This window comes from Dysidea avara, chromosome 8, assembly GCF_963678975.1.
Source record: "Dysidea avara chromosome 8, odDysAvar1.4, whole genome shotgun sequence".
Taxonomy (NCBI): domain Eukaryota; kingdom Metazoa; phylum Porifera; class Demospongiae; order Dictyoceratida; family Dysideidae; genus Dysidea; species Dysidea avara.
In genome coordinates, this window is record NC_089279.1 from 33611889 (window position 1) to 33626100 (window position 14212).

Below are 14212 nucleotides of genomic sequence, written 5' to 3' on the forward strand. Positions count from 1 at the left end.
TCCTATAGCTAGACCTGGCCTTTATACCTGGTGGATTTATAAGTACTGCTCTTTATTCACACTAGGCATTGTACTTGTATAGTCTTGATCATTGTATCTAAGAGTAAATCATTCCTTGTCCATTGTACCCTAATGGCAAAATATTCGCCTCTGTATCTACACATTAATATTAACACTTTACATGCAGTGACCAGCACTGAAGGTCTGACAGCAACATGTGCTGCAGCCTTATAGGATTACCTAACCTAATTTCAAGGACTTAGGCTTATAACTGATAAGGTGTAACAGAAAAGGGGCCAAAGTAAGGAAAAAAATCCCTCCAACCGCAGGATTTGAACTGAAGGTCACCTAATGTCTAGTCGGGGCCTACTCAGTCTTCCTCCAGGAGGGATGGGTTTTCTTCCTTAACCCTAAAGTATTCATATGCACTACTTTGTTCATTATGCTTTAATGTGGTGCACTGCCCAATAGTATTGTGTAATTTGCAGCTTTACTGTGGATATACATTTACAGTGTCAGAACACACTTTTATACATAAATTGTGGTTTCAACCTGTAACATGAGTTCACAATGTCATTAAACAAAATACTAAAAAGAACTTTACAAAACCACTTCTACAGATTTTAGCAATGTCTATTTTCTTCCAGAAAACATATGCAAAATATTTTTGAAGTAGAAATATTTTTATGAAACCTTATGCAAATCACAAAAATGACTGTAGCTTACTTTTAAAACATTCTTTTTAAAATGGGCTACTGACTATGACCTGTTAGGCTTAATGAGAGTTTTCATCTACGTACCACAAAATTACTACCAAACTCAAAACTAGCTATTATACGTAAAACTAGATATGAAAAAACTAAAAACTATAAATTAATATACAAATCGTGAGATAATTGTGGTTGTTGTCATGGTAACCTGTGTACAAATAAGTACAGATACATGAGCATGGGTTATGGTAAAACCAGGAACGGAGAAATAGGAAACGGGAAATGAGAAATGGGGAAATGGGTGAAAATGGAATTCCTTTGCTGCAGAACACTCTTCATTTGTAATTGAAGGGGTAGCAGAGCACAGATTTTCTGACGATTTTCGTGGCCGAAGTAACATGCAGTGACTGCTGTATTAGAGTGTTTTGCAGCTCAATTGCTAAAAACGCATAAGCATATAAGTGTACTAACAGAATGGCAATTGTATAATGTCTTGGGTCAAATTTAATTCTGATGGATCATAGTAATGCAGATCATCCTCTTTCTCAGTTAACGTTTTTAATTATAGTAGTAATGTACATGTGTGATTTTTTTTCCTGAGCGCATCAGCAGTGCTGGCTGCTCAGTAATAATAAATCCTAGAGGTATCAGTGGCTAGATTATAATTCAGTCAGCTACAAATGCACTACCACTATTATGACATTATCAGGCTTAAACCAAGCTGGCATGTATTATTATAAAGCTCGCAATGACATTAAACTTGTAATAATACTCTGATCATACTGTGATAGAGCAGTCACTTCAACTTAAGCCACTGATACCGCCAAGGATACCCCCAGGGTGATATGCATTATCCACCAACAGAAATTTGACTATTATTATAATTATTGTCTAAAAGAGTTTACAAACACAGATAATCATACAGGGGAGTGAGGGATATAAGTAGAGTTCAAGTTCTTGCATAAAATCGTCAACATCATTAGTGATTGAGGTAGATCATTACTGCTAAAGGCAAAAAAATGTAAATATGTTTCAGTTCTAATCGGTGGACTGATAGCATAACAACGAGAGTGACCACAAGTACATGAGGTTAAGGGAGTTAGAGTAATTTATGAGACTTCAACCGAAGACCGTGAATCAATTTAAAGAGCATACAGTAAGTAGTTTAAGACATTTTCTTCTTTTGTTCTAATGTTGGCCAGGATAGCTAGGTGGTCCAGCATGCTGCTGAATTGAGAAAAGTCATTCATAATGAAATAGGCTGCACTCCTCTGGACTTTATCTACTTGATAGATTTGATATCATACAAAGACATTATACAATTGCCATTCTGTTAGTACAATTGTATGCTTATCTTATAATTTTTAGCAATTGAGTTGAAAACACTCTAATACAGCAGTCACTGCTACTTAGGCCACCAAAGTCGTGAGATAATCTATGCTCTGCTACCCCTTCAATTACAAATGAAGAGTGTTCTGCAGCAAAGGAATTCCATTTCCACCCATTTCCCCATTTCTCGTTTCCCATTTCCTATTTCTCCGTTCCTGGTTTTACCATTACCCCATGAGCACAACTATGTACATAAAACAGAATTAATTATATAAGATATGTGGTATACATATCAAGTTATAATCAGAAACATGAAATTTAAAATTTTGGACGTCAATGCCTTGTTGCACTATATTAGCATAAAATTTCAAACATCCATAACTTTTTTTTCCCAAAGGGGATTTTAGAGGGTTTTGGATATGTTGTTCTCCAGAAACTTCTGCATCTAATGATACCAAATGTAGCTTTATACCATTTTTTTCCAAGTATCACCCTTCAACAGCCAACTTACTGAGAAACTAGCCATTAAAGAAAATAAAACTTTAATAGAAATTAGGGATTGATATAATGCACATGCTACAAAAAATAAGGAAACAAGTTCAAAATGTTACAGCTGAAATGAGAATGATTCACACAACGAAAAGTAAGGAAACAAGTCCAACAAGGTTAGATGGCTACTTGCTAAAATGAGACACATTTTAATGCCTACTTTTGGCTAATTTGATATAGCTAGTCCCATTTCAAGGTGTTATCCAAAAGTAGACATTAAAATGTGTCTTGTTTTATGGCAAGATAGTATTTTAAATCCAAAATAAGATTATTCTGTTATTGCACCAAAGTTCTCATTTGCTTGCTGGAATGTAGAGAGCTAAACAGTCCTGAGAATTTAATTTAATTTAATTTAATAATTGCTTTACAGAATTGGAATTACATACAGTAGGGGCTATAGTGATTACAGAGACATACAATTCTGAAGGACTACCAGTGTCCTGCACTGGTAGCCTAGAGCACTAATTACTTAACTACAAAAACTATACATGCATACATATAATTACAAATAATTATAATTGGTTGGTGCAGGAGTCTTGGAGCAGCGGGTACAAGGACACAGGTAATGGAAAGTACAGGGGGTATTATCAAAGTTAGCTAAAAAATGATTCCATAAAAATGCTTTCAACTTTGGTTTGATTACATCTAGTGATTGAGATAGGTCAATTATTGGTAGAGTTCTATAATCTTGGTAAACGATAAAAATATGAGTTCATGATAGGGTTGATATGAGCTGTCTTGGGGTATAACTTTGTGCCAGCAGATCTTGTTGAACCTGTAGTAAAGTTGGTATATTTATTTATTTATTTATTTAATGCTTTATGGTGAAAAGTGACACCAAAGGTCTGATGGTAACTTGCACCATCAGCCTGCCTAAGTACAAAATTATCTACAATTACACAATGTTATGTTGATTAATTATAAATGTTTGAAGTTTGTGACTGGAGGTCTGGATTGATGACAGGTTCTGCAAGGACAAAGGAAGTGAAAGGTACAGTTGTTGCTCTCGTCAAAATTCATTAGAAAGTGATTCCATAAGAATGATTTAAGCTTAGATTTGAGAGTAAAATATGATGTGTTTATATCCATTATCGGCATGGCATTCCACAAAGATGGTAACCGATGGAAATAAGAATGTCGAGCTGTGTTGTTAAGGTGATGAGGTATCAAGAGTTTATTGCTTGCTCCAGCCCTAGTAGTAGAAGAGTTGAAACTGATAAAGTTGTTGATGTTGAACTGGTAGGTTGGTGACTTTAGTGACTTGATAGCAAACAGTATGTCCTGCAGTTCAAATATGTATATGAGGGGAAGGAGCTTCAGGTTAATTAGACGATCTTTGTAGCAGCTGGTGTAGTCATTGAGGATGTGTTTAGTGGCTCGGCGTTGGATTCTCTCAAGGTTAACAATGTCTTTCATCAAATGTGGTCGCCAGATCTGAGTACAGTAAAGTAATTGTGATCTTACCAAGGATACGTACAATCTAACCAAGGTAGTAGGTGATCATGAATGATTGCAGACAAATGTCCGTCGAATTAGACCAAGTGTTCTGTAAGCACTGGCAATGATGGTTTATGATGTTTCTCCCAGCTCAGATCTTCAGATAGTATCACGCCAAGATCCTTGTGAGAATCTACATGAGGTATAATGGAATCAGACATTGAGTATGTTGTGTGGAATTTGCGTTTGAATGATAAGTGAATAAATTTCTTTATATTGAAATTTACGTCATTGTCCTGTGACCAGGCGAAAAGAGCAGTAATGTTATCTTGAAGGTCTTCCTTGTCAGAGACCGATTTAATGTGATTAAAACATTTGGCATCGTCTGCAAACTTTAGAAGCTGGCATTGATGGATATATGCAGACATATCATTGATATATACTAGAAACAATAACGGACCGAGGATGTATAGTTCAAGATGTCAAATTTGTCTGATGGATTTTTGATGGATTTGATGAAGAATAATATGTCGGCAATTTCGTAAATGTACATTAGTGGCAACATACCAGTTTGTATTAGCCTTGTTTTATAGTCTGATTGATAGTTTGATAATATGAATTTAGTGGCTCTTCGTTGGACTTTCTCAAGTGATTCAATGTCTTTTAACAGGTATGGCCTCCACAGTGGGGAACAATACAGTAGTTTTGATCTAACTAGAGTGATATACAAACATTTTCTGGCCTGGGGACAATTGGAGTCCTTGAAGACCCTACGCAGTAAGCCAAGAGATTTATAGGCATTAGAAGAAATCATTTCATAGTGTGCTTGCCATGTTAGCGAATTAGTAAAAATAATCCCAAGGTCTTTACAGCTGGAGGATTCATCAATTGAATGACCGTTGACATGATATGTAGAGTTGAATTTGCGATGGTAGCTCATAAACACAAACTTTGAAAGATTAAATGAGAGAAAGTTGTTGATGGACCAGTTGAATAATGAATTGATGTCTTCTTGGAGATGCTCACTGTCTAATGTTGATGTGATTTGTCTGAATAATTTTGTATCGTCAGCAAACTCAAATAGATCTGATGTGACAATTGATGGGAGGTCATTGATAAATATTAAAAAGAGCAAAGGACCCAGAATACTCCCCTGTGGCACGCCGGAGATAACAAGTAAAGTGCCGGATAAGTGGTTACCCACAGAAACACACTGGGTTCTGTTGTGTAGATAGAAACTAAACCAATTCCATAGGGTGCCAGTGATTCCCATGTTCCAAAGTTTAACTAGGAGTTCATTATGCGGCACACTATCGAAAGCTTTCCAAAATCAATGTATATAGTATCTATTTCATCTTTTGATGTTATTAGCTGGTTAAAATAGATAAGTAGTTGGTGCAAGGTTGAAGAATTCTTTTGGAACCCAAATTGATATTGTGTGATACAATTAGAAACTGAGTTAATTATCTTATCATAAATTAGTCTTTCTAAAACTTTGGATGTAATGCAAAGAAGTGAAATGGGACGATAGTTTTTAACTGAGGTTTTGTCACCAGACTTTGGTACAGCTGTAATTTTGAGCAACTTCCATTCAGATGGTATGGTTCCACTGGTAATGCTAGTCATGAAAAAGTGGTGAATAGGTAGATTAATGCACTTATGTAGGAGATTTAAAGCAATTTGTGAACGCATCAAGTAAAAACAGAACCTTAGACGCGTTTATACTTTTTGAGATAATTGAACTTGAAAGTTTAGAAATATATTTTCGCGTACTACACGGAGAAAACCATCACTAATAATTGATGAGAAAACATGCATGATTACAAACAAATTATATATTATGTGTTATGTGTCCTCGGACAACATGCGACCACATGTCTGACCAACAGTGGACAGCAGTGGGCATGGCAAGGAAAAAAAAAAAATTATATTTAAGTACAAAACTAAAGTTACAGCTTAAATTATATACAGATTAAAAACAGTCCGGGTTGATTGTCCATTCTTTAGAGTTCCTACCATAAAATATTCTCTGTGAAGCAGAAATTGAGGCACTGGCCATCTTGAACAAAAGATTTCTAGCACTTCCCTTGGAAAATAGGGATACTTGCTGGGTAAAATTTATCACATCCTTAATTGCAGCAATAGAACTAGGTTGAAAATGGCCCAAAACACTGACTTCCACAGTTCTGTAGCAGTGAGGAATCTTCAAACGATCCAATTCAGCCAAAAGCTGTACATACTCAGGTTTATAAAGTTTGCGGTTGTGTGCAGACTCCAAATGATGTATTGAGTCCAATGGACATGTAAGCTCTATAATGCCCATCGATGCAGAGTGTCTGTTATAGATGACAACATCGGGTCTGTAAGGAGTGACTAAGACATTGGAGGGGATGGTTTCAGGAGGAGAGTCATTAAAACGATGTCCCTGCAGGTCCGCATAGACACTGACCATCTGGCAATCAGAAAAGAGAGTAATTAACTGAGAAATTAAAGTGAACAGTACTTGATTATGTCTATAGGTGTACCTTTGTTGGGATAGTGCTATTGGGCAACCACCTAAAATATGAGCGGTAGTTGGCCGGTTAGAGTCACAAAGGGTACACTTGGCACCACACTGTATGTGCCAGCGACGCAGGTTAACAGCAGTAGGCAGAGTGTCCGAGGATGCTCTCAACAAGAAAGAAAGTTGCCCAGGGTGAAATCCAGTCATTAACTTATTCCATGTTCTGCAGCTAGTTTCTAACCTAGCAGAATCCAAAAATTTGCATTGCACAGTGAGTTGATTGAGATGGGCTTCACTGTCAGAAGTAATTTTACTAGTCAAATCATCCTTAGCTCTCTTGTAAAGAGACCGTGCTGATGGCATATCGGACAATTGGCTTTGGGCAGCCGACAATATGGAATAATCTTGATTCTGGAACTGCAGAAAATCATTACCAAGATGGAGATGCAAGCCCAATTCCTGCAGCTGAGGATCAGATGATGCACAGATACATGAAAGCAAACTAAGTTTTGCCTCTCTTGACACACAAGAGACACTGGGGCAACAAATTCCCGGATAGTATAGGATTACCCGAGTAGCATTCCTTGGAAGCTGTAACCATTTCTTAAGATAACGACTGACCATAGATTCGAGTTGTTTAATAGTATGGTTAGTGATTGCATCAACACATAGATGGAATCTTAACAGTGACAAGATGTAATTCCTATAAATCCAGAGCTTATACATATTTATTAATATTACCGCATATTTCCGTGTTTAAGACATGTGGAATCCATGCCGAAAGTAACAAGAAGGAAGGAAAGAAGAAAGGAACAAAGAGAGCGCTACTTAGGTGGAGCATCAAGGACTGCCATACACCGTCCCTGGAAGCTTCGTTTTCAGAAGGTAGTTCTAATGACACCAGCGGGACCAGCCTTGACGACAGTGGTGTAGCGGGGGTTATGACAATATAGTCGGCGTACCTGTCACAGCACCAAAAATGTTGTTGGTAGAATTACAGTACGCCGAGGTTCCACTTACGATTGGCGGAATAGGGGAGGATTCAAGACTACTCACGAAGCAAGCCCCTCGTGTTAATACCACAATCGAACCAGTTCTTATCACGTGTACAGACATGCGCACACAACATAATAGTGTTACATACATAATAAGTGTGTGTGTGTTCTAGGGTTCATCCTCGGGGGGGGGGGGGGGGGGGGGAGAAAGAGATCTGATCCACTTTTAACTCGGTCTGTAGCTTTCCTTGCAGAAGCTCGTTGTGGGTGGCTGTGCTCATCCCTGGAATCATCCGGATCGGTTGTCTGCTCATCCCTGACATCATCTGGATCAGCAACAGTGGGACTCTTCTCCACTCCAACTTTCTTCTCATCTGTTTCATTCAGTTCCATGGGATACAACTTAGTGATTGGTCTGGTTGTAGTTCCATTTGCGGTCCATATGGTAGCTGCTCGCACAAGACTGTCTTTACCAACAATCAAGTCTTCGACTATGGCCATTTTCCAGGTTGCTCGTGGGGTGTCATCATGGACGATGACCACATCACCCTTCTTCACACGTCGCTGGTTGTTCCCTGATGCTTTATGGTACTCCCGTAGTGAAGTAAGATATTCATGACACCATCTCTTCTTAAAGTGACCAAGTATGACTGCCTGCACTCTAGCTCTCTTGCGTATCTGGTTTGCCTCTCTGTAAGTTGGGTCTACAAGTTCATCAATGTCTGTGACCTGGTGTGGGAGGCATGTAATTCTACGTCCATGCAGGAGATGTGAAGGTGTCTAGGGCTCTGGGTCGCCTAGATCAGATGAGACAAACGTCAGTGGGCGGTCCTTGAGTATTGCCTCAATCTCCACAGTGATGGTCTCTAATGTTGGTAGTGAGACATGGCGCCTTCCCAGCACCTTCTTGATAGCAGTCTCGGTGAGCCCAATTAAGCGTTCCCAGAACTCCCCATACCAAGGGGCTATCTTGGGTATAAATCTCCATGAAACTTCCTTCTTGCTTAGCTCCTCCTTGACTTCTGGCAATTGCATTAAGGAGTGCAACTCTTCTGCTGCTGACAAGTAGGTTGAACCATTGTCAGAGATCATTATGCTTGGGAGGAATCGCCATGCTGCAAACTTGCAAAATGCTAATAGGAAGGTTTGAGCTGACAGGTCCTGTACTATCTCCAGATGGATCGCACGAGTAGTAGCACAAGTGAAGAGACACAGGTACACTTTCACCTCTTGCTTGCCTTGCTGTACATACAGGGTGCCTGTGAAATCAACTCCCGTGAACGTGAATGGGTACACATCCTGTGTTCGTAATCGAGGTAGGGGAGGAGAATCTGGAGCAGCATAGGGTTTTCCAGATACCTTGCGACAGATAACACAATGGCGCAGAATTGATTTAATGTATTGTCGTGCAATCGGGATCCAGTAACACTGTCGTAGAGCAGTCAATGTTGCAGTGGTACAGTGGTACCTGAGTGACAAAGTCTGATGTGTATGTCCACAATAACCAACTTGAATAGTGAATGTCTTGGTGGTAGTAAATACGGGAATTTGGTCACCTCACTTACTGGAGCGTTGTGAATGCGTCCACCACAACGCAGCATGCCATCTGTGTCTAGGAAGAGTCGGAGTTGTCTAACAAGTAACACTCTGGGGCTTCTGGGTTGCTTCATTAACAGCTGTAGATTGCTGACTTCCTTCCAGTATACTGTGTGTTGTATATCCTTTACCCACTTGAGGTTCACCTTGTGAAGTTCGTCAGCAGTGATGGGACCAAATTGTCGTTGCTGGGGCTGCACCTTGAGATTGTCTACAAAACGAACAACATACGCACTGACAGACAACAACTTGTTAAGTGAGCTGTATCGGTCGATGGAAATAACACAGTGTATGCCTAAATCTGGTGGTGTCTGTTCCATGGGAACAAATTCTGTCGCTACTGCTGCTGCCAAAACAAGTGGTGGTAAGGGTGGTGGCTGGAATGGTGGCCACTGACTTGGGGTAGTGAGCCACTTGGGGCCATGTTGCCACAGGGACGAGGACAATAGAGATTCGGTGGTGGTACCCCTTGAAAGCAGGTCAGCTGGGTTATCAGCGGTAGGACAATAGTTCCAAGTGGCCTGTGACAATAAAGTATTCATCTCAGTGATACGGTTTCTTATGAATGTTGGAAGTGGCTTCTGGCTCTTGAGCCAGTGGAGCACTATCTGGCTATCAGACCACATAAAAACTGACAGGTTAAGGTCAGGGACCACCTTCATCACAAAACATGTTAAACGAGTGGCCACCAATGCTGCCATGAGCTCTAGTCGTGAAATCGTGAGTGCCTTCAGAGGTGCTACACAGGTCTTTGCTGTAACAAATGACACTAAATTTCCTTCAGTGAGGAACACTACGGCTCCATATGCACGTTGGCTTGCATCAGCAAAACAATGAACAACTGGGTGTGTCATACATGCATCAAAATAACACCGACTTACAGAAAATCGTGCTGTGCTCTTAAGGTCATTGGCAATATCTCTCCATTGAGCTTGCAAATCCTCATCTAAAGGCTCATCCCACGTGATCTTGCATTGCCACAGCTTCTGCATTAACATCTTAGCTCGTACAACTACAGGTGCAACAAATCCCAGTGGGTCGAACATCTTTGACAGGTTTTGTAGAACTTCTCTCTTGGTTATAAGATGATTATAAGTAAGGATAGATGGTTTTGTAGCCAGATAAAGCTTGTCTGACTCGAGAGTCCAGCTAAGTCCCAAAACAATGACTGACAGTGCATTCTCGGCTGTGTTGTCCTTGACAGCTGCAGCAGTGAGTTCAGTGCTGTTAGAGGACCAGCTACGCAAGTTGAGTCTTGCATCACCCATAATGGCTCTAGCTTGTCGGTAATAGTCCAGTGACACTTGCTCTGAATCACAGCCGGTTATAATGTTGTCCACGTAAAGGTTGGAAAGCATATCATGCGAGACCATCGACTTGTACTGCTCAAGGTGATAATGCAATACAGCATTAAGCATGAACGGCGAGCTGGTGGCTCCGAAGGGTACAACCTTAAAACGGTACACACAGAACTCACTTGAAGGGTCTGTTGGATTGGACAACCAGAAAAACCGGGTGTAGTTCCTGTCATCAGGATGTAGCCGTATGTGAAGGAAAGCCTTCTCGATGTCCATGGATATTCCAAAGCAGTGTGATCTGAAACGGATAAGAACAGCACATAAGTCATTATCACATGGTGAGACTATGAGTAGACAATCATTAAGACAAGGACTGTGAGACGATTGATGGCAACTGCAGTCAAAGACAATCCGTAGTGGTGTTGTTGTAGAATCTTTCTCTACACCATGATGTGGGATGTAATGGACGCCTGGTTGTGGGCCGGACTGATCATCAACATGCTCGATAAAGCCCCTAGCTTCCTGTTCACTGATGATCTGGTGATAGATTTTCAGCAGATCAGGGGTTTTGGACAGACGCTTGACTAGTTGACGTGTTCTCTGTTTAGCTATGGTAAAGTTACTTGGTAGGTCAGGATGGTCTGGTTTCCAAGGGAATCTAGCCACGTATGCTCCGTCCAGATCTCTAGTAACACAAGATGATGTGTACTGGTCTAGCACGTTGTCACTCAAGTTGTCAACAGGGGTCACTCCCAGAGATTCTAGGTCCCAGAAACGTTCTAGGTTGAACTCACGTTGTGTAAGAGCCAGCATCATGACACTGTTAGTGCTGATTAGGAATTGACCAGTTGTTGTTGGAGTTGGTCCTGAGAGCAGGTAACCTACTTTGGTAACCTACTTTGGATTCCACTGCTGTTGGTCCATCACCTCGTACAATAGCATCACCAACAATGTCCCAATAGTGGTCCACACCCACAAGGAGGGAAACATCAAACTCCTTATCTGCATTGAGTGGGTGGGCTAGGGGGGAGGTTATGAAGGTGTGGAGGGTGGGCAACATTAAATGTCACTGTGTTCTGTAATGGTGTGGCAATCCGGGGTACTACAAGCACAGTTAGTGGTATGGGTTGACCGGTCATAGTAATTAGATTTACCACAGCAACATTTACCTGACGATTCAACTGACACTGTGCCCCAAAGGACGATACTGTGATGTCTTCCTTGCGGTAGGACCGTACAGCTAAGGTGTTAGCAAGTTCTTCAGTAATGAATGATCTCTGGGAGCCTTCATCAAATAACACATTAGCTTTTGTAGAGTTTGTACCATTTCTGACAGTTGTTATTGCAGTTTTGAGAAGACAAACAGTGTTCTGTGGCATTGGAACAGTTACTGAAAGAGAGGCAGTGTCAGTTGAATTAGAGGTTGTGGGGATAGCAAGTTGACCATGTACTGGATTGGCTGGCTGTCCAGTGTTAGTGGAGCGGACAGATGTCTCAGGAGTTGTCATTAGTTAACTGGAAACCAGCAATAACTCGGGTGGCATCACCATGGAGCTGTGCTCGAAGATAACTGAGCTTTTGCACGCCTGTCAATGAAGTGTTACTGTGGACTGCTGCCTCAAAACAGTCCCAAAAAGTCTGCCAGACTAGGGGGTCGCCATTGAACTGCGGTAATTCTAGTTTGGGGAGACGAGTTACTTGTGGTAACACAGCAGATGGAGGTGATGTGTGATCACGCGACGTGTGCACTTCTGTGGTTGTAGATATTGTGGACCTAAGGCGTTGAGTAATTTTCGCCTTGGCTGTAGATATGGAAGAGGTTTATTTCTTCCGTCTGTAGTACCTCTGTTTCGATCTCCTCCTCGTCTGTTGTTGCCTCCAGTATCTTCGCATCTAACCCGGAGATTAATTCTTGTTTTCGTTGGAGTTGCTCGTGGAGATCCTTCAAGGTTGCGACGTTATCGTCAGTAAGCTCCTGTGCATTAATTAGAATCTCGGGTAAACTCTGCAGTAGCTTTGTGAGATGAGCTCTAAATCCTCGTCTAGATGAAACCAGTCTCTTGAGTTCCGCCATTGACCACAGCACCAAAAATGTAGCGGAGGTTATGACAATATAGACTAATTATAGTCGGCGTACCTGTCACAGCACCGGCCAAAAATGTATCGGGGGTTATGACAATATAGTCGGCGTACCTGTCACAGCACCAAAAATTTCGTTGGTAGAATTACAGTACGCCGAGGTTCCACTTACGATTGGCGGAATAGGGGAGGATTCAAGACTACTCACGAAGCAAGCCCCTCGTGTTAATACCACAATCGAACCAGTTCTTATCACGTGTACAGACATGCGCACACAGCATAATAGTGTTACATACATAATAAGTGTGTGTGTGTTCTACGGTTCATCCTCCACGACAAGTGGAACTACTACGCAAAGTGTTTGTTCAAAATGTGAGCCTGTTCTTCTCCGATACGCCGATATATTCCACTACCAGTGATGAGGAAATTACTGATGTTCTCAACAGATATTTTGAGTCAACTTTTACTCAAGAAGATCTATCGTATATTCCAGCGCCTCCTTTTAGATATGAAGAATCTATATGTGATGTCAACATATCTGAGTCTATTGTATTGGAGAAATTGAGTACTCTGAAAGATAATAAGGCTCCTGGTCCAGATAGCATCCATTCTTATGTCCTCAAGGCTTGTGCCCATACACTTTGCACTCCTTTAACCATGCTATTCCATCAGTCCTTGACTAGTGGAGATCTCCCATGCGAATGGAAGAAGGCCCACGTAATACCAGTATATAAGAAAGGTTCTAAGTTTAAGGCTACCAACTACAGACCAATCAGTCTGACATCTACTGTGGTTAAAATTTTAGAATCTATTATTCGTACAGAGCTATTTGACTTTCTTTTAGAAAATAACATTCTTAACCATCAGCAACATGGTTTTGTGTGCAACAAGTCATGTTTAACTAATTTGTTGGAAACCTTTGAGGACTGGACAAGTGCGGTGGACCAGGGTTATGGGGTTGATGTGGTATACTTGGATTACAGTAAGGCATTTGACTCTGTACCACATCGTAGATTGATTTCTAAACTTGAAGCATACGGTGTGCGTGGAAACTTGTCCCTGTGGTTATCCAATTTTCTCACAAATCGTTTTCAGAGAGTAGTGGTTAATGGGTCTCAGTCAGATTGGGTTGATGTTCAGAGTGGAGTACCTCAAGGTTCAGTCTTGGGTCCCTTGTTATTTATACTGTATGTCAACGATGTGCCTGACCTCATTGAGAGTAATTTGAAGATGTTTGCAGATGACACCAAGATATACTCGGTCATTAAATCTTTTCATGACAGCCTTAAACTACAACATGATATCAACAAGTTAATGCAATGGTCAAGTGTTTGGTTGCTTAGATTTAATGCAGCCAAATGCAAAGTAATGCAGATTGGTAACTCTCTTCCTGCATCATACACCATGTACGATGGCACTACAAATGTATCTACTGACCTAGAACTAGTCAACGAGGAGAAGGACCTTGGAGTGTGGTGCACAAGTGATCTCAAGCCATCTCTACACTGCCAAAAAGCTGCAGTCAAGGCTACACAGGTTCTTGGGCTTATTAGGCGATCTTTTAGAATTGACTGTACTGATATGTTTACATTTCTGTATAAGATGTATGTTCGACCGCATTTGGAATATTGTGTGCAGTCTTGGAGTCCGTACTTGGCCAGAGACATCGACACCCTTGAAAAGGTTCAGAGACGTGCAACTAAACACCTTCGCGGA

The 14212-nt window shown here is 40.8% G+C and overlaps 2 protein-coding genes across 3 annotated transcripts; both read right to left on the reverse strand.

Moving 5' to 3' along the window:
* Nucleotides 1-7314: 7314 nt before the first annotated feature.
* LOC136264570 (uncharacterized) lies at nt 7315-12746 on the reverse strand. Of its 2 annotated transcripts, none has more exons than XM_066059334.1 (2): nt 12669-12746; nt 7315-12610 (listed from the first exon to the last, which is right to left on the reverse strand). In XM_066059334.1, exon 2 carries the CDS (start codon nt 11231-11233, stop codon nt 8966-8968), a length of 2268 nt encoding a protein of 755 aa, XP_065915406.1. In that variant the 5' UTR covers nt 11234-12610; nt 12669-12746; the 3' UTR covers nt 7315-8965. The 2 variants fall into 2 exon arrangements, with proteins under 2 accessions (XP_065915406.1, XP_065915405.1); XM_066059333.1 differs by having other exon boundaries at nt 7315-12554; nt 12611-12733.
* LOC136264955 (uncharacterized) lies at nt 7407-8615 on the reverse strand. Its single transcript, XM_066059719.1, has 3 exons — nt 8367-8615; nt 7755-8252; nt 7407-7490 (listed from the first exon to the last, which is right to left on the reverse strand). The coding sequence occupies exons 1-3, from the start codon at nt 8613-8615 to the stop codon at nt 7407-7409; spliced, it is 831 nt and encodes a 276-aa protein (XP_065915791.1).
* Nucleotides 12747-14212: the final 1466 nt, after the last annotated feature.

Excerpts from the sequence above, each read along its gene's own strand:
- LOC136264955 (XM_066059719.1), bottom strand. The coding sequence starts at position 8,615 with ATGATCTCTGACAATGGTTCAACCTACTTGTCAGCAGCAGAAGAGTTG. Across the intron at positions 8,253-8,366 it reads CCATCACTGTGGAGATTGAG|GTCACAGACATTGATGAACT; the intron begins GCAATACTCAAG and ends CTCCCACACCAG. Across the intron at positions 7,491-7,754 it reads CAAGGAAAGCTACAGACCGA|GTACGCCGACTATATTGTCA; the intron begins GTTAAAAGTGGA and ends GTGCTGTGACAG.
- LOC136264570 (XM_066059334.1), bottom strand. The coding sequence starts at position 11,233 with ATGATGCTGGCTCTTACACAACGTGAGTTCAACCTAGAACGTTTCTGG.